Here is a 19473-nt window from a genome sequence, read left to right as displayed (position 1 = left end):
TCAAATGTGACGTCTGCATGTCGGACGCTGGTCACACGTCCAAAATGTCGTCAGCGTCTGAAACTTCAGCACCGCTGCTTTGCTTTGGTTTCTGATCAACAGCCGCTGACATTTGGGTCGTTTTGAACTTTCTCAGGATGCAGGACCAGGTCCAGATTCAGGTTCAGATTTAGATCCAGATCCAGGTCTGGGTCCATGTCTGGTTTCAGGTCCAGGTCCAGGTTTCTCTTATGAGCTCAGTAGGACTCTAAGCTGCTTATACTTTGTAAATTTGTTTGAAACCAACCAATCGGTATCGAGCACTGCCACTTTCAGCAGACACCACTAGATCATGTAACCTCTGCAGCACAGTCGGCCGTGGTGCAGAGGTTGAGCGGCCAACCTCTGATCAGAAGATTGCAGGTTCGGTTCCTGCCTTTCCTGCCCAAGTGTTGAAGTGTCCTTGGGCAAGACACTGAACGTTGCTCCTGGTGTTCAGCGATGAAGCCGGTAAGCGCTTTGGGCCTTCTAAGAAGGAAGTAGAATGTTTTACAGGTAGACGGCATTTAGCACCAGCATTAGCCATAAATGCTTCATCCATATTTATTGAACCAACGGTCGCAACAACAGCACGATGTGGAGAATTAAAACAATAAAAAACTCTTGATAAAATAAAGTCTTTATGCAGACGATGCTTTACTTTTCATTCTAAATTGTCAATATTCTGTCAGCAGAACATTGGCTGCTATAGACACATTTAAAGCCACATTCTCTTCTATCTCCAACTGGAACAAGTCAGTTTTATCATCCCTAGCTAGAATGTTCTGCAAACACAACTTATAGCAGTGAAAACGGGAAACATTTCATGACAGCATCAATACCAGGTCCAGGAAATGTAACACTTTCCACCAGTAGCAGCAAAAAGAGTTAAAGTCCTGGATGATCAGAAAGGAGGGGGGGGGGGGGGGGGCTCAGTGTATTGTCTAGCTCACAAATGTGATATTTTTCATTTTTTTTCATCTGTTTCTGATCCACAACAATTTGAACAAAGAAATACTCAGAAATCCAGTTTTAATCTTCATTTTCTTTATAAATGTCCCCCATCAGAAGAATAAGATAGAAACTCCAGAAAGAGCTTTTTCATCAGAGTGGGTCTTTAACGCTCAGGTTCTGAGAAAGAGTTGGGGTCGTTCAAAGACCAGCTATAGCTGGGGGGTTAAAGAGTTACTGAAGCATTTACACCTGCCTAACTGGGGGGAATGCACATTTTTTAGTCATTGTTATATTTTGAAAACCATAAAACTTGGGTAACAAGAAGAATTCTGAACCACCAGAACGTTTTGAAATAGCTGAAAGTGTGAAGGAGCTTCAATGAACCAAAGACGTTATGGAAAGTAGAAAAAGACTCTCAGTAGTGTGAATGCTAACGCTTTACTAACTTCACACAAATGGAATCATCTTTCATGTTCATGACGACAGTAAAGGAAATCTACTTTTTCAGCTTTTATTCTTAAAGAATTGGAGTCAAATGTATTTAGACTGAATGATTCTAGTTTTCTCTCCGCAACACCCAAAGTATGCATCCCTGTAGTCTGTTATAATCCAACTGTAGGAATCTTACAAGGGTACGGCCCAGAAGAGAACTGCTCAGTCACCTGGAACAATGTCCAATGTCTCTGCTGCCCCGAGTCGCTGCATGCAGATGTGTGACTTGCGGCGGTCACCTCCACCACGCCGCCGTCACTGCAGGCTGGACTAGGTCTACAGTCAACCTGTGAGAGAATTTCTTTAAAGAGGAAAGGCTGTTGCTCAGGGGGAATCCCACTTTTTCAGCAGAGGCGATCTTGACCCAGTGTCCCAGGAAGCGGTTACGTCTGGACTTTGTCTTCTGCAGTGGAAGAACGTTAAGGTCTTTGTGTCTTGTTGCACCTGAAGCTGCCTTCATTGTCATTGGGCAGTTGGCTGGTTCCTAAGCTTAGTGGAGGTTTCAGACCTGGGGGGCACCCTCACCTGGTTGATCCAGCTCGGCGAGGCCGTGGTTGGGGGTGTGACCGCTGTAGCAACAACAATATTTGAAGGTTCTCTGCCCAGTTGATGTGGTGGTCATCCTCATCATCGCGCTTTATTTCATTGTATGAATGTTTATCAAACTGTTGTCAAGTCTTTGTTTTCAATACACTGGAGATTTAATTGAATTATGTTTAATTCTGGACGTGAATTCCCCCATAAGATCATGGAATACACAGTTTGACCAGAAAATATGGGAAAAATGTAAACTTTATTGCAACTTTGTCTTTCTACATTCTTGATTCACAGACAACACAGTCATGGAGATTCTCCCAAACCCCCAAATCCAGACCATCTACCCAGATTTGAAGAGGCTTGTTAGTAAGACAGATGGCAAAGAAGCTCAGTTGATTAAAGAACGGGAGAACAAATCAAGCTTTTGATGAATGAAACACAGCAATTCTTTAAAAAAAACCTCAACGTGGAAACTAGGAAAGCTCCGGTTCTGGAAGATCACAGCTCATCTGGTAGACGTTCTGCTCTGAAGAGATTAAGTCGTCAGTGTGTTCGCCACATTCTGACATAAGACATTCAGTAACCAGATTAGCTTCATCCACCTGGACGTTAACCTGTTCGACCAGCTACTGCGGTGGTTGAATCATTGAAGACGCGTCTGCCGGCCAGTCAAAGGCAGCGTGAAGACAGACGTCTTTCTGGGTGGACTCAGAGGAAGATCAGCACATGAACACTTCAAACAAAGGTCGCGTTCTACCAAACCACCAGTTTGTCCTGTTGACTTTCCTAAGCTTTCTCCTCGGTGATGAAGGAGCCTTTTAACACGTCTGTTGGCCGTTTAAAGAACGGAGCTCTGCTGCACAGACTGGCATTACGGCTAAGACGGTGGCCTCAGCTTCCTCTGAGCAGACATTCAGGTATGTCCAGCACAGAAACTGAAACGTTCCAGGAGGATCACTGAGAGCTTGATGGCATGAAATGGACGAAGGCTTTGGAACAGTTACATTCAGGAGACGTCTGGTCATTTCAGGTAAAAAAACACCTTCAGAGTGAGGAAGACTTGGGTTTTATGGCATCCATGCTTGCAGCTTTCTTCATCCAGAGATCTTCACAGAAACTTTGGGCCTAACAAAAAAACTTTTTTGACTTCATTTCAACATTTGGTCTTTGTGAATAAATCTGACTGTTTCGGGTCTTTGTTCCTCCCAATCTCTGGGTAGCAGCAACTAAAATGTGAAAGACTGTAGAAAAAAGGCATTTAAACGCACAATTCTTTAGAAACTCTGCAAAAATCCCAGAACCAAGAGAACAAAGAGGTAAGTCTGATTAACACCTTGTTTTTTAACGGAGGAAAATGCAACAAAACAAAGCCACAATTTGAACTATAAAGTGCAAGTAAACATTTTTAAAAATCACCTGGAGGCAGGGCTTGACTCAGGATGGATGGTCTCTAGTTTAAAAGTGCATGTTGACAAGACCACAAGTCCTTTTGAAAAGAAGTGACCTCATTGAAACAGTAACTGGATAAGGAAGGAGACGCTGCCGGTGGACTCAGCTTCTCCGAAAGAAAACAGCAACCTGCTCCAGAGGAACAGGGTAGTCCTGCAGAAACGTCCCCCCGTCAAACATCTGTGCGTCCCGGCTGTCCTGCCACTGGAAGCCTCCGTCGGGTAAATAAATATCCCTCTGCACGGCCCCCTTCTCCACCACCGGGGCCACCAGGACCTGCACACACACAAAGGTCAGTGCGGGATCTCAGGGTCTGTCCTCTGATAGACAATCACAAGGACAACAGCTTTCAGTTATAAGACATCTGCCTCCTGAAGACCAGATAAACTGTACAGAGTGAACTCCATGGAAAGATTGAACGTACTCAACACAGCTGCACAACTGCAGGGCTTTTCTTTTAACTCCTCAAACTAAATTAGTTTCTGAGGGAGAACTGAAGATGACAAAAACCTAAGGTGCTTCAGAGCTACTCAGAGGGTACCAACACGGATTTTAGGTTGTCCAGGTCTGCGGAAGGTCACAGAAAGGAGCGGGTGCATCTTAAGGGGAGCTCAGGTGTGTCTTGCAGTTACAGAACCTCAGAAGACGTCAGAAAAATGGAACATAGCATTGTCACGCGTGTGGTAAGTGTATCGTGAAGTATTCATAAGAATAATGGATGTTCAACGCACTTCTGATGTTCATGTGATGCTGTGGTACGGCGTCATTACGCCAAACTCTGGTCGTACGGCGTCATTACGCCACAGTCTGGTCGTACGGCGTCATTACGCCAAACTCTGGTCGTACGGCGTCATTACGCCAAACTCTGGTCGTACGGCGTCATTACGCCAAACTCTGGTCGTACGGCGTCATTACGCCAAACTCTGGTCGTACGGCGTCATTACGCCAAACTCTGGTCGTACGGCGTCATTACGCCACAGTCTGGTTTAAAGGTGTCATTACGCCAAACTCTGGTCGTACGGCGTCATTACGCCACATTCTGGTCATACGGCGTCATTACGCCACAGTCTGGTCGTACGGCGTCATTACGCCACATTCTGGTTTTATGGTGTCATTACGCCAAACTCTGGTCGTACGGCGTCATTACGCCACATTCTGGTTTTATGGTGTCATTACGCCAAACTCTGGTCGTACGGCGTCATTACGCCACAGTCTGGTCGTACGGCGTCATTACGCCACAGTCTGGTCGTACGGCGTCATTACGCCACATTCTGGTTTTATGGTGTCATTACGCCAAACTCTGGTCGTACGGCGTCATTACGCCACATTCTGGTCGTACGGCGTCATTACGCCACAGTCTGGTCGTACGGCGTCATTACGCCACATTCTGGTTTTATCGTGTCATTACGCCAAACTCTGGTCGTACGGCGTCATTACGCCACAGTCTGGTAGTACGGCGTCATTACGCCACAGTCTGGTCGTACGGCGTCATTACGCCACAGTCTGGTCGTACGGCGTCATTACGCCACATTCTGGTCGTACGGCGTCATTACGCCACATTCTGGTTTTATGGTGTCATTACGCCACAGTCTGGTCGTACGGCGTCATTACGCCACAGTCTGGTCGTACGGCTTCATTACGCCACATTCTGGTCGTACGGCGTCATTACGCCACATTCTGGTTTTATGGTGTCATTACGCCAAACTCTGGTCGTACGGCGTCATTACGCCACAGTCTGGTCGTACGGCGTCATTACGCCACATTCTGGTAGTACGGCGTCATTACGCCACATTCTGGTTTTATGGTGTCATTACGCCAAACTCTGGTCGTACGGCGTCATTACGCCACAGTCTGGTCGTACGGCGTCATTACGCCACATTCTGGTCGTACGGCGTCATTACGCCAAACTCTGGTCGTACGGCGTCATTACGCCACATTCTGGTTTTATGGTGTCATTACGCCAAACTCTGGTCGTACGGCGTCATTACGCCACAGTCTGGTAGTACGGCGTCATTACGCCACATTCTGGTCGTACGGCGTCATTACTTCACAGTCTGGTCGTACGGCGTCATTACGCCACATTCTGGTTTTATGGTGTCATTACGCCACATTCTGGTTTTATGGTGTCATTACGCCAAACTCTGGTCGTACGGCGTCATTACGCCACAGTCTGGTAGTACGGCGTCATTACGCCACAGTATGGTAGTACGGCGTCATTACGCCACAGTCTGACCGTACGGCGTTATTACGCCACAGTCTGGTCGTACGGTGTCATTACGCCACAGTCTGGTCGTACGGCGTCATTAAGCCACAGTCTGGTCGTACGGCGTCATTACGCCACAGTCTGGTCGTATGGCGTCATTACGCCACATTCTGGTTTTATGGTGTCATTACGCCAAACTCTGGTCGTACGGCGTCATTACGCCCCAGTCTGGTAGTACGGCGTCATTACGCCACAGTCTGACCGTACGGTGTCATTACGCCACAGTCTGGTAGTACGGCGTCATTACGCCACAGTCTGACCGTACGGTGTCATTACGCCACAGTCTGGTCGTACGGTGTCATTACGCCACAGTCTGGTCGTACGGCGTCATTACGCCACAGTCTGGTCGTACGGTGTCATTACGCCACAGTCTGGTTTTATGGTGTCATTACGCCACAGTCTGGTCGTACGGCGTCATTACGCCACAGTCTGGTCGTACGGCGTCATTACGCCACATTCTGGTAGTACGGCGTCATTACGCCACATTCTGGTTTTATGGTGTCATTACGCCAAACTCTGGTCGTACGGCGTCATTACGCCACAGTCTGGTCGTACGGCATCATTACGCCACATTCTGGTCGTACGGCGTCATTACGCCAAACTCTGGTCGTACGGCGTCATTACGCCACATTCTGGTTTTATGGTGTCATTACGCCAAACTCTGGTCGTACGGCGTCATTACGCCACAGTCTGGTAGTACGGCGTCATTACGCCACATTCTGGTCGTACGGCGTCATTACTTCACAGTCTGGTCGTACGGCGTCATTACGCCACATTCTGGTTTTATGGTGTCATTACGCCACATTCTGGTTTTATGGTGTCATTACGCCAAACTCTGGTCGTACGGCGTCATTACGCCACAGTCTGGTAGTACGGCGTCATTACGCCACAGTATGGTAGTACGGCGTCATTACGCCACAGTCTGACCGTACGGCGTTATTACGCCACAGTCTGGTCGTACGGTGTCATTAAGCCACAGTCTGGTCGTACGGCGTCATTACGCCACAGTCTGGTCGTACGGCGTTATTACGCCACAGTCTGGTCGTACGGTGTCATTAAGCCACAGTCTGGTCGTACGGCGTCATTACGCCACAGTATGGTAGTACGGCGTCATTACGCCACAGTCTGACCGTACGGCGTTATTACGCCACAGTCTGGTCGTACGGTGTCATTAATCCACAGTCTGGTCGTACGGTGTAATTAAGCCACAGTCTGGTCGTACGGCGTCATTACGCCACAGTCTGGTCGTACGGCGTCATTAAGCCACAGTCTGGTCGTACGGCGTCATTACGCCACAGTCTGGTCGTACGGCGTCATTACGCCACATTCTGGTTTTATGGTGTCATTACGCCACAGTCTGACCGTACGGTGTCATTACGCCACAGTCTGGTAGTACGGCGTCATTACGCCACAGTCTGACCGTACGGTGTCATTACGCCACAGTCTGGTCGTACGGTGTCATTACGCCACAGTCTGGTCGTACGGCGTCATTACGCCACAGTCTGGTCGTACGGTGTCATTACGCCACAGTCTGGTTTTATGGTGTCATTACGCCACAGTCTGGTCGTACGGCGTCATTACGCCACAGTCTGGTCGTACGGCGTCATTACGCCACATTCTGGTTTTATGGTGTCATTACTCCACAGTCTGACCGTACGGCGTCATTACGCCACAGTCTGGTCGTACGGCGTCATTACGCCACATTCTGGTTTTATGGTGTCATTACGCCACAGTCTGGTCGTACGGCGTCATTACGCCACAGTCTGGTCGTACGGCGTCATTATGCCAAATTCTGGTCATACGGCGTCATTACGCCACAGTCTGGTCGTACGGTGTCATTACGCCACAGTCTGGTCGTACGGCGTCATTATGCCACATTCTGGTCGTACGGCGTCATTACGCCACAGTCTGACCGTACGGTGTCATTACGCCACAGTCTGGTCGTACGGCGTCATTACGCCACACTTTGGTCGTACGGCGTCATTACGCCACACTTTGGTCGTACGGCGTCATTACGCCACAGTCTGGTCGTACGGCGTCATTACACCACACTCTGGTTTTTACGTTGGACAGCGAGGGACTGACAAACACGGTTTTGTCCCTCTGTGGTTTGGGTCGGCTCAGGTGTTCAGGTGAGCTACCCATCTACCCAAGCGGTTCGCACACACCCAGTGTGAGTGCAGCCCAACTCCACCTCGTGTGTGAGCTGTGTGAAAGTTGTCCTGAAGCTGCAAATGAAGCTCATCAGCATCACAGCAAAAAGGAATTACCTCGTCTCCAATCAAGAACTGGTCATCAATGGTGAACGTGGTGGGATCAGTAGGACTGAGCCACCACATGGGACGATAGATGGGCTTTCCTGTCGTCTGCCACTCCTCTGCATATTTCTTAATCAGTGGGACCACTTCCTTCTGGTGCTTTGCGATGTAGGTCCGAGTCAGATTCAGCAGCTGTGGTTCAACAATCAGGACACACCGAAAAGGAAGCCTTGGTTAGCCAAAAAAACCTGAAGAGGGATAAGAACCGGACCGCTTTCAATCACTCAACGAAAGAAAAACTATTTCAACTCCAGAAAATGTAAGTAAAGATTTTCTAAGTGATGTTTGGAGTGTCTTTTCATCTGAACACCTAGATGAGACAGTAAAGACGTCACACTTTAACTTCATGACTTTATTGTTGCCACGTCTGTCTTTAGTTTCCATGACTTTTCTGAGAAGGTCACATCCTCTCTAACATCCTGGGACTCAAATTGAATTTGACGGCGTTTTTAGGAAAATGTCTTTTTCATGACCAGGACTAAGAGCGTTTGGAATGAATCGAAGTCGCAGCGTGGCTTTGAGTGGATTTTTCTCTAATTGAGAAGCCAGGCATGTGTGGCTTTGAGGTTTTCCACCACTTGATTGAGGCGCTGTCGTTGCAGTGACCTGTCTGCGACTGTCTCGAGTCTCACCGAGTCTGGAAAGAAAGGTGCAGAGTTTCCCTCCGGCAGCACAGGGGCCTGCTGTCCACTGAACATCCACTGACTTCATTCAGCTTTCTCAGTGAAGTGGTGCTGCACACCAACATGGAAAACTCGCGGCTGTCCAAAAGGCTTATTTTTATCCTTGTCACGCGATACAAGTCATAACCACGCCTTCCGTTTTCCTGCCTTCACCTTCTGCTGCTGGGACAAACGGGTCCGTCATTCCCACTCTGTCAAGTCCTCATGGAAATCTTAATCAGCTCACTAAAGTCTTTTTCCAGGACTTGTCCTCAAATTCATTATCATTCCAGTATTGAGCGGGAGCCATAAATCCAGAACAGAGGCTGTAATTCAGAACAGATGGACTCTAAACCACAGGTGGATGAAACCAGGGGGGGGGGGGGGGGGGGGGGGGGGCTGGAAAACTTCTCATCCTCTGAGGGAACAGAAACTCTTTTGGGAACCTGAGCTGCATCGCTGGAGAACTCCTCCGTGTCTGACGTCAGACGCCATTCTCTGTTTTCCTGCAGCCAGAGTCCAGATGAACGGGAACCTGCTGGTTCTGGGCTGGGGGGTCCAAAAACATCTGGTGTCTTCTTTCCAGGAGAAAGAACATGTTCCTCTTGTTTTGTCGCTTTAGCGCCTTTGTGGCTGCTTTGTGGGCGGCTGTGGTGCAGCGGTAGGGTGGTCGACCCATGATCGTAAGATTGCAGGTTCGATTCCCCCTCCTTGCACGCCCATGTCTTGAAGTGTCCTTGGGCGAGACACTGAACCCCACCTTGCCTCTGGTGGGAGGTTGGTGCGAGTGTTCAGCAGCGGAGCCGCCACCAGTGTGTGACTGTAAAGCGCTTTGGGCCTTGAAGGTAGAAAAGCGCTATATAAGTATTTATAAGTATATATAAGTATATATAAGTATACGCCATTTACCACTCGGGACACGACCACCATGTGATAAAATGCCGTCTCCTAATTACAAAAGCTGCGATTCCATTCTGGTCACATGACACCGGAAACGCTGCCGTGATTTGTGGAAAAGCATCAGTCTGTCTCGCTGTGCTGTACTAATTGACTGTATTAGAGAACTGGACTGAGCCCCTCCCCTTTTGGCGTTCCAAACAGGAAGTAACTGCTGATTCCACAGACTTCCACAGAGCAATAACAGCTGTTGGTCATTCTATTGGTCAGAATAAACATTCTGGAACTGATACATTTTTTGAGGTTCTTCATAATCCTCTTTTTTAACAATATTTTTTCTTTTTTTCCAGCTATTCAAGTTATAAACTGACCAATCAGACGCCTCAGTAAAATCATGCAGAGCCTGCTGGCCCCCACATCCAACATTCAAAACGTCTGACAGATTTGATAGAGCCCACTTGCACGTTTTAGGGGTGTGGCATTCCAACAAGCTCACTCCTGACTGGTGAGATATGGTTGCCATAGAAACGTTGACTCCGACCAAACGGTTACTAACAACACCTGGATCCAACATGGCGGCCTCGGTATATCTTGAAAAAATGACAACTGAATTGACTTCATTTGGTTGGAGTTGGAGGTAAATCCGTTTCTAGACGACGTCACTCAGTCCAGTTCTCAGATTCGGTCAGTAACTGGACCCTGAACTACTTTGGTCTCCAGCAGCTTCAGAACCAACCCCAGCAGAACATCAGCTGAGAGGAGCTTCTATGGAAATATCTCCAGCAGGAGCCTACCTGAGCGTGTTTCCAAAAGGTCAAAGACCTGCAGCAGAGCAGGGTTCATACAGGAGCAGGCAAATTCTGTTACAACTGCCCCAACGCAAGGTTCAAGGGCACAAAGACAGCAGAACGTCACGTCAACCGTCCACTCAATCAGCCAGTCATAGCCGAGTCTGTTTTCACTTCCCAAACACAAACTATGACAAAGCCATAGAATAGATTCATTTACAAACCCCTCCAGACACCATACCTGGTCCTCTCCGCAGACCCATGGAGGGGTGTAGAAGGAGATAACGGGGAGAAAGGCTGCAATCTCCAGCCAGCGGATGAACAGTTCCTCATCTGAGACCGGTTCTGCCGACAGAGAGCCTCCTGCCAAGACGGAGAAGACAGATGAAGGCTGGAGGTGATGACGTTGGCGGTCAACGGGATCTTCCACCGATCCAGAGTGGATCTTTATGAGAGTCCTGCTCTGATGGTTTTCTGGTCTGTTTTCAAAGGATTCCCGGTGGTCTTTTCATGATGATGATGCTGTTTTAGCCAAACTATGTGTTGTTTACTTGGACATAGTTTCAGGAAGAGGAAACCAAACGCGTACATGGATGGATCAGGATGGGGCGGAGCTTTTAGCCCGCCGATTGTAGTTTGTAGGACTAAACGACTAAAAGTTTTCCAACAGCGTTTTCTGCTCTGCTAAAGAAATCCTCAGAAATCCGATTTATTTGTAAATGTCCTCCATCATCTGACAAATGCTGCAAGATCACGTTAAAAACACAATTTTCATCAGAGTGGGTCTTCTAAGCCCCTCCCCTTCATGTTTAGGGTCTTCTGGGTCTCAGAACACTAGTCTAAACCCATCAGAACAGCAAAGGGTTCTAAAGTGACCCGGGAGCATTTTCCTACCGACGGCATCTGGAATGAGGAAGTTGTATCCCAGGAGCGAGTGGTGCAGCAGGGAGGGGATGAGCGCCCTCAGTCCCAGCGAGCTCCAGTCGGACTGCAGCGGCGGCATCCTCACGAACAGCGGCTTGTGGCTGGACCTGGGGAAACGGGGACAGGCGCCTTCAGGAGGCGGGGCACGGCCTGCAGAAAGAGGAGGCGGAGCTGGCGTACCGTGTGGCGGCGGTCATGACGGTGGAGTCTCCCATCATAGTGGCCAGGTCAGCCAGCAGTGCGATGTACTTGTCTCCTGCCAGAGCCGGTGGGGGCCGCAGGGCCTGCTCTTCAAACAGATCCCCCTCCCCGCCTTCCAGCGTGACGTACTCCATTCCTAAATGGGCCTGCAGCAATCCGAGTCGGTCCAGGAACCAGCTCACAGCGCCGGGGTTGGTCAGATTCAGTTTCACGCAGAAGTTCCCTCGCCACCGACTCATTATGGGAATCTGGGGAGGATGGGGAGGGGGCGGGTTCAACCTGCTGGTCGTCCTCTTCCAGCAGGTTGGGGGGGGGGGGGGGGGGGGTAATGATCATGGAGTTGCATGGTTTGCATTTCTCAGGTCTCACCAGCTTTCCCTGGGGGGTCGAGGGCAGGCCAAGCCAGTACGCCTCAGTACCGTCAGTCAGGGAGGAGTGGAACCGTGTGCTGTCCACCCCCATGAAGGGGGACAGGGTGATGGAAATGTTGAGAAGCTTCACAAGTGGGAGGTCCCTGGTCTTGGACGGCCCCCTTTTCCTGCCGCTGAGGAAGTCGTGGTCCTGCAGAAACCCGAATGTTTGAGCGGGAAATTCACAATCCCCTAAAATCAACAGATTCAGATCAAAGAGCTTTGAGGACCACCCCCCCCCCCCCCCCTTACTGCCCCCCAGAAGGAGGAGCATCTCTTATGATAATAATAATGGATTTATCTCAAAGTTCTTCCAGTGTGTCCATCATTTATTCATTCTTGGTGATGGTAGCCACTGATGTACCACAGCTGCCCCGGGGCAGACTGACGGGGGGCGTGGCCCCTCTGACCATCACCGGGACATTTATGCACATTCATCAAACCCCCGACCCTTCGTTCATTGGACGACCCGCTCTACCGCCTGAGCCACTGCCGCCCAAAGATGGAACAGACGACGTCTCAGCAGTCCCTGCTGAAGAGTTAAACATGGGGGGCGGGGGGTTATTAATGAGGTTTGCCCCTCTGAGGAGAGGTAAACCTCAGGGGGCCATATTTAACCCTTCATTTTCACAAAGCCCCCCGCTCCTGTGCAGGGGGGGGGGCACGCATGGCTGTTTTTAAGTATCAAAAAACCTGAGATTCCAAGAAGTTCTGTGTGCCCCCCCCCCCCCCCCCCCCCCCCCCCCAGCTGGAAACAGGAACACCCTGTTCTCCACCTGATGCGGAGTGAGAACGGGCGGATCCCCGGTCGGAGCCCAGCGTGGGCCGGTGTCAGGATCGTTAGTCTTGGCTGAGGTCCCATCAGGTCTGCAGCCCCCCAGCAGCACGGTCTCCCCCAGGAGGTTCTGTTTTCTGTTCTCGTCTTTCTTTGTTCAGTTAGGGAACGACAGTCAAAGGCATTCCATCATCCGGTTCCTCACGCCGGCTGCAGACTGGGCTACAGTCTCTACAGGAGCAGATCCAGAACCACCAGAACTTCAGGGAAAGCTCCTTCTAAGGCCAAAGGTCACAGATGCAGCCTGGAAAGCTGCTCATCCGTGACCCTGAGCGCTCAGAAACTCTGACCTGCATCTCTCCTGACGTAAGCTGAGCTGGGATGAAGCAGCATTTTGGGTTTCTGACCTTTAAAACAAACTTCAAGTTCATTTTTAGGGCTGAAAACGGAAATAGATAAGAGTTTTGCAGGTGTTGACCAGGTGTTTACCAGGTGTTGACCAGGTGTTGACCAGGTGTTGACCGGGTGTTGACCAGGTGTTGACCAGGTGTTGACCAGGTGTTGACCAGGTGTTGACCAGGAGTTGACCGGGTGTTCACCGGGTGTTGACCAGGTGTTGACCAGGTGTTGACCAGGTGTTGACCAGGTGTTCACCGGGTGTTCACCGGGTGTTTACCGGGTGTTTACCGGGTGTTCAATCATGCTGACTCAGTACTTCTGACCCTCCCCCCCCCCATACATTTGTTGTTTGTTTTACAGTTTAGATTCTGTTCTTAAGTTCTGTGTCGTCATGGCGATCACGTCCAGAGAAGAACCTGGGGCGGTGTAAGAAATGAAGAACTGCATCGGCAGGAACTGACCATTTCAGAGAGGAGGGTGGTGGAATGCTCGCTGAGGCTGATGACCCCCTCCCCCAGCTGGTGTCTCCTCAGACGGTTAGAGAAGGTCCTCAGCTCCCTCTCCACCTTCAGCCCTGAGTCCACATTGGTGAGCAGCTTCCAAAAGGGCAGCCTGTAGGACACATGGGGGGGCATTCAGGAGTGTCACTGGGGTGGGGGGGCACAGTCACCAAACTCACCACAGCGCCCTCATGCTGGGCAGCTCCCTGCTGCGCTGCAGGAGCTGCTGCTGGGCCCCCTGGTGAGCGGCCCGGAGGTGGGGAGCAACACACACGCTGTACTGCAGCAGGGGGCGCTCCAGACCCGCCCGGGACTGCAGGCAGAACTGCTGCCGACTGTCCAGGCCCAGCTGCAGGGGGATGTCGGGGGGAACCAGCACCGCCACACCTGCAGGCCACAAACAAACGTTACTGATGGGATGCATCAGGACAAACGGCAGATCAGGCTCTGATCCTGAGGTCCTGATCCTGCAGGTTCTGATCCGGAAGCAGAGCATATGTTCAGATCCGGATGGAGAACGGCGCTGCAGCATCACCGCTTCACCTCAGGCTGTTTGGAGGCGGAGCTTCTGCTTCCAGAGGAACAGCTGATCTTTCTCCGGTCTGACCTTCATCCAGACGTTTGTGAAACATCTTCCTCCAGTGAGGGTCCCTCTCTGACTCCTTTGATGTGGTTGGTTCGGTTCTGCTGAGGGACATTTAGTTCTTCCCAGACCCAGAAAATTCAGTTCCCTGAGTGAGGAGAACCTCCGGATCCAAAGGGAAAATGACACGACGGGATGTTTTGAAGCGGAAACTACTTGGCTCATGTGGTGGAATGACTGGAATGCCTCCTCTTCCTCAGGTTACTCTCACCCCCCCTGACTCTCACTTTCTCCTTCTCGCCATCTGCAGGTGTCGGCCCCCCTAAACCGCGTGGGCTGAAAACCGGGTCTAAAGGCCCGTACACACCGGGACGAATATTCGCCAGGCGTTATTCACCAGCGTTTTTCGCCACGTTTTTTGTGTTCACACCCAGGCGATTTTCGCTGACGATGAGTGGAGTGAACATGCAATTTAAATCCCTGACATTAGATGGCGCTTAATGTAAACAGAAATACTCCTGTACACAAGGTGGCGCTGCGCAACTTTACGATTCTTAAAGTCGCTTTTCACTCAGAAGAAGAGAGCAAGTATTTACACGCTTGTCAGAATCAAACAAAGAAAACATGAATATTTCAAGCACCAGTAGCTCCAACTGGTGCTTGGTTCGGGGATATTTTAGAATGTCCGTCATTATTTCTTCGCGGCAGTGTAGACGCTACTTGGCGTCTATCTTCTTCGCTGGTATGTGTGCTCAGCAAGGCAGTTTTGTGTTTGAGCGCCCCCAAGTTGGGTTTTACTGTAACTTCAGAAGCTCCAGACACGTGTGCAAAAGCGCCGTTCTCATTGGTCGAGCCAGAGGCATTGGTTTTTTTTGACGCTTTGACGCGTGGCGTTTTTTCGCGTCGGTGTGCACACTCTCATTGGTGCCCTTTGTTTAGTCACGAGGCGTAAGCCTGAGAGCTGGGCTGTCCTCAGACCCGCTTTCTGGTTTCAATGTGCTGTTCTCATGCAGGCGGGTTCTGGTGTTCGGGTTCTAATCGGATTCCTTCAGATCAGGATGTAAGAAGGGCTTAAGCCGCAGAAGAGCCGTCCGCCTCCCAGAGATTCTCACGTGTTTGCAACGGAGAATGTCAAAGAGATCCTGGTGACACCTGAGCTGCTGACGGTCTGGCTGTGGATCCGTGAGACATGAAACCCACAGTGGACCTGGAAACCATGCTGAACACAGAACCAGCAGAACTAGCAGGTCCAGCAGAACCGGCAGGACCAGCAGAACTAGCAGGTCCAGCAGAACCAGCAGGTCCAGCAGAACCGGCAGGACTAGCAGAACCGGCAGAACCAGCAGGTCCAGCAGAACCAGCAGGTCCAGCAGAACCAGCAGAACTAGCAGGTCCAGCAGAATCGACAGAACCAGCAGGTCCAGCAGAACCAGCAGGTCCAGCGGAACCAGCAGAACTAGCAGGTCCAGCAGAACCAGCAGGTCCAGCAGAACCGGCAGAACCAGCAGGTCCAGCAGAACCAGCAGGTCCAGCAGAACCAGCAGAACTAGCAGGTCCAGCAGAATCGACAGAACCAGCAGGTCCAGCAGAACCAGCAGGTCCAGCGGAACCGGCAGAACCAGCAGAACTAGCAGGTCCAGCAGAACCAGCAGGTCCAGCAGAACCGGCAGAACTAGCAGGTCCAGCAGAATCGACAGAACCAGCAGGGTCCAGCAGAACCAGCAGGTCCAGCAGAACCAGCAGGTCCAGCGGAACCGGCAGAACAAGCAGAACTAGCAGGTCCAGCAGAACCAGCAGGTCCAGCAGAACCGGCAGAACCAGCAGGTCCAGCGGCACCGGCAGAACCAGCAGGTCCAGCAGAACCAGCAGAACTAGCAAGTCCAGCAGAACCAGCAGGTCCAGCAGGTCCAGCAGAACCAGCAGAACTAGCAGGTCCAGCAGAATCGACAGAACCAGCAGGTCCAGCAGAACCAGCAGGGCCAGCGGAACCGGCAGAACCAGCAGAACTAGCAGGTCCAGCAGAACCAGCAGGTCCAGCAGAACCGGCAGAACCAGCAGGTCCAGCAGAACCAGCAGGTCCAGCGGAACCGGCAGAACCAGCAGGTCCAGCAGAACTAGCAGGTCCAGCAGAACCAGCAGGTCCAGCAGAACCGGCAGAACCAGCAGGTCCAGCAGAACCAGCAGGTCCAGCGGGACCGGCAGAACCAGCAGGTCCAGCAGAACCAGCAGGTCCAGCAGGTCCAGCAGAACCAGCAGGTCCAGCGGAACCGGCAGAACCAGCAGAACCAGCAGGTCCAGCGGAACTGGCAGAACCAGCAGAACCAGCAGGTCCAGCAGAACCGGCAGGTCCAGCAGATCCAGCAGAACCAGCAGGTCCAGCAGAACCAGCAGGTCCAGCATGTCCAGCAGAACCAGCATGTCCAGCAGGTCCAGCATGTCCAGCAGAACCAGCATGTCCAGCAGGTCCAGCAGGTCCAGCAGAACCAGCAGGTCCAGCGGAACCGGCAGAACCAGCAGGTCCAGCAGAACCAGCAGGTCCAGCAGGTCCAGCAGAACCAGCAGGTCCAGGTTCTGCAGACCGCTCACTCAGGGGCAGAGCCGTGAAGGTCCATCCCGGCGCCAGGAGGGCGTTTTCACGACGCTCCAACTTTCCCATAAAACTCTGAATGTGACCTTCAGGCAGCAGAAACTTCAGGAGAACGAAGCTCTCTGGACACACATGAAGGCTGTTGCACGTGCACGTGCACACTCCTCACACACACGCCTGTTGGAGCAACAACAATGGAAAGTTAGCTGCTGTGGCCAACCTTCACCCCCCCGGCTGCCGGATGGAACGGTCAAACGCTGACATCGTCAATAAGCAACAGGAAAGCTGTTTGATGTTCTTCTCGTGGGGGGGTTGAAGGTTACGCAGATGATCCAGCAGACCGGGCTTCAGGCTCGCACAGAACCGCATGAACCGGTCCCCGTCTGGTTCAGCCTATGAGCGCAGAGAAAGTTCTGGTCTTTGCAGAACCTCCTCTGGAAACACGGGACTGGGCGGAACCTCTTCAGATCATGAAGTGGAGCGTCCACTGGAGGGAGGAAACCTCTAGTTTTGGTGAAAACCAAAGCCCCCCCCCCCCCCCCCCTTTGATGGGGGGGGGGGGCTTTGGGGGGGGCTGGTTTTCTTTTCTTACACAATGTTCCGTGTGTGAGAACAAAGATAATCTGCTTTGTATCAAAGCCCGAGGGGGGGGGGGGGGGTTCTTAGAACAAACACCAGATTAAGACGACTTGAGTCTAAAGTTCCCGGCTTAATGCCCCCCCCCGCACATTCCACATCAGTCACATTAACCATTCACATCCGCCGCCGCTTCCCACCTTCCTCTTTGCCCCGGGACAAAATCTGACCCCCCCATCTAACCTGCTCTCTTTATAGAGACAACCCCCCCCCCCCCGTTCATTTAGGGTGTTTGGGGGGGCTTCCCTCCGTCCATCTGCGAGGTGACTATGAACACAGCACTGGGGGGGGGGGTCTTTACTGTCGCCCTGATGTCACCTGCAAGTGTGTTTTCATTTCCATTTGTTTGTGCTTCCACACCCCCACACCCCCACACCCCCACACCCCTGAGCCCCCGAGCCCCCGGGCCCCCGGGCCTCACCTGAGGAACCCAGGAAGTAGCGTTCCAGCACCGAGCCAAAGCCGTGGGGGGCGTTCCTCAGGTCGCTGACCACGAAGGGCTGCATGGTGACGTTCTGGTCATTGATGGGCCAGGTCTGCCCCCGCACGCTGGCCCCCCCGTACCACGACACGTTGACCATGGAGAAGCAGCTCTGGAAGGAGAGCAGACAGTGAGACCCCCCTGAGACCCCCCCAGGAGAGAAACACCATGACCTCCACAGAGAAGCTGAATGTGAGAAACCTGAGGGGGGGTCAGGGGTCAACAAAACTTCACGAGGCCTCTGTGTTAAGACCCCCCCATTTGAGGCAATACTTTCTAGAAACTGCTTTGGCGTTATTTTCCAGATGGGGGGGTGTCAGATCAGATGGGGGAGGGGGGTCAGATCAGATGGGGAGGGGGGGATCAGATGGGGGAGGGGGTATGATCATATGGGGGTGGGGGATCAGATGGGGGAGGGGGCGTCAGATCAGATGGGGAGGGGGTCAGATCAGATGGGGAGGGGGTCAGATCAGACGGCGGGGGGGGTCAGCAGACTAAACTTGATCCTTTCAGTAAAAACAGAATCTCCGCTGAAACTTTTTCTCTTCCAAAAATCCAAAAAGCTAAACTTTTCTGCTCATCTTCTCAGTTTGGGCGGGGGCCCATTTTTCACCTGAGCTCCACTCAGGTTTTACCTGCGATGCGTGGAGGGGCGTTTGGATGATTTGTGCGCATGAGGCTACATTTTGCGCGCGGTGACCCCGCGTGCGCACCCACCTTCAGCTCCACATGGCAATGCACCGGCGCCCACACCATGCTGTAGCACTCCGCGTCCGAGTCCTCCCCCGGCTCCAGGGAGATCTTCACGTCTGCCACCGAGTCCCACGTGTAGCAGAACTCGGTTTTGTTGAGCCAGCACAGATTCCTCACGAACGGAACCTCGGTATCGGGGTTCCCGACGTTCCCGACATCTATCTCCACGAAGGTCCGGTCCTCCGCCAGAGTCTGGATGACCAGCGAGTGGGTCCTCCGCTCCCAGATCAGTCCGCTGAAAGCCCCCCTGAGGATCCAGTTTTTGTTGGGCTGGTCCACCACTTGCCAGTAAATGATCCCGATGGTCATCACGAAGAAGACAGCAACCCCCAGACAGGCGATCGCTCCTTTCCAGGTCTCGTTCATCTCCTTGGAGCCCGTGTCCCACGTCACCTCTGGGATGGGGCTGGGGTTCCTGTTCCGGGCGTGGGGCATGACGTTCCGGGGATCAGACAACAATCACACAGCAGAAAGGCTGCAGGAGTGTCCGCGCGGCTTCATGGTGTCCTAATGTTTGCTGGAGGCTGCAGCGTGGAGCGGTGTGCTCGTGATCCTCCCAGCGTCTCTGCTGCGTTCGTGCGCAACTGTGCCAAGAGCGCAGCGCGGTCATGCGGAGAAAGCTGCGGGCAGAGCCGATCCCCGCGCGCCAGAGGATGAATGGAGAAGTGGCTGAACTGCTCCCGGTAGAAGCTGCATTCAAATCCCCCCCCCCCAGCCCAGTGTGGCACCACTGCCCACGAATAGCTCCCGAGACGTCGGGCTGCTTCTCCTGCACTTTCTGACATAACGCCGGGAAATGGAGGGCAGCCTGTGGTTATGGAGACTCTTGAAGCCCCCACCCCATGA

At 52.0% G+C, this 19473-nt stretch overlaps 1 protein-coding gene across 1 annotated transcript; it reads right to left on the bottom strand.

Annotated features, from left to right (window-relative positions):
* Positions 1-2238: 2238 nt before the first annotated feature.
* si:ch211-236l14.4 (SITS-binding protein) lies at positions 2239-19309 on the bottom strand. Its single transcript, XM_023956178.2, has 10 exons — positions 18592-19309; positions 17815-17986; positions 13767-13974; positions 13549-13699; positions 11873-12064; positions 11483-11751; positions 11273-11409; positions 10620-10741; positions 7984-8163; positions 2239-3726 (listed from the first exon to the last, which is right to left on the bottom strand). Exons 1-10 carry the CDS (start codon positions 19060-19062, stop codon positions 3553-3555), a joined length of 2076 nt encoding a protein of 691 aa, XP_023811946.1. The 5' UTR covers positions 19063-19309; the 3' UTR covers positions 2239-3552.
* Positions 19310-19473: the final 164 nt, after the last annotated feature.

Source organism: Oryzias latipes, chromosome 6, assembly GCF_053564925.1.
Source record: "Oryzias latipes strain Hd-rR chromosome 6, Olatipes_Hd-rR_3.1".
Lineage (NCBI taxonomy): Eukaryota > Metazoa > Chordata > Actinopteri > Beloniformes > Adrianichthyidae > Oryzias > Oryzias latipes.
The sequence above is the reverse complement of the archived record's forward strand: the minus strand, read 5'-3'. Positions and strand labels throughout refer to the sequence as shown.

Coding starts and splice junctions, on each gene's coding strand:
- si:ch211-236l14.4 (XM_023956178.2), bottom strand. CDS start 19,062: ATGCCCCACGCCCGGAACAGGAACCCCAGCCCCATCCCAGAGGTGACG. Junction 17,987..18,591: donor ATTGCCATGTGGAGCTGAAG/GTGGGTGCGCAC, acceptor CTCTCCTTCCAG/AGCTGCTTCTCCATGGTCAA. Junction 13,975..17,814: donor CTACTTCCTGGGTTCCTCAG/GTGAGGCCCGGG, acceptor TGTGGCCTGCAG/GTGTGGCGGTGCTGGTTCCC.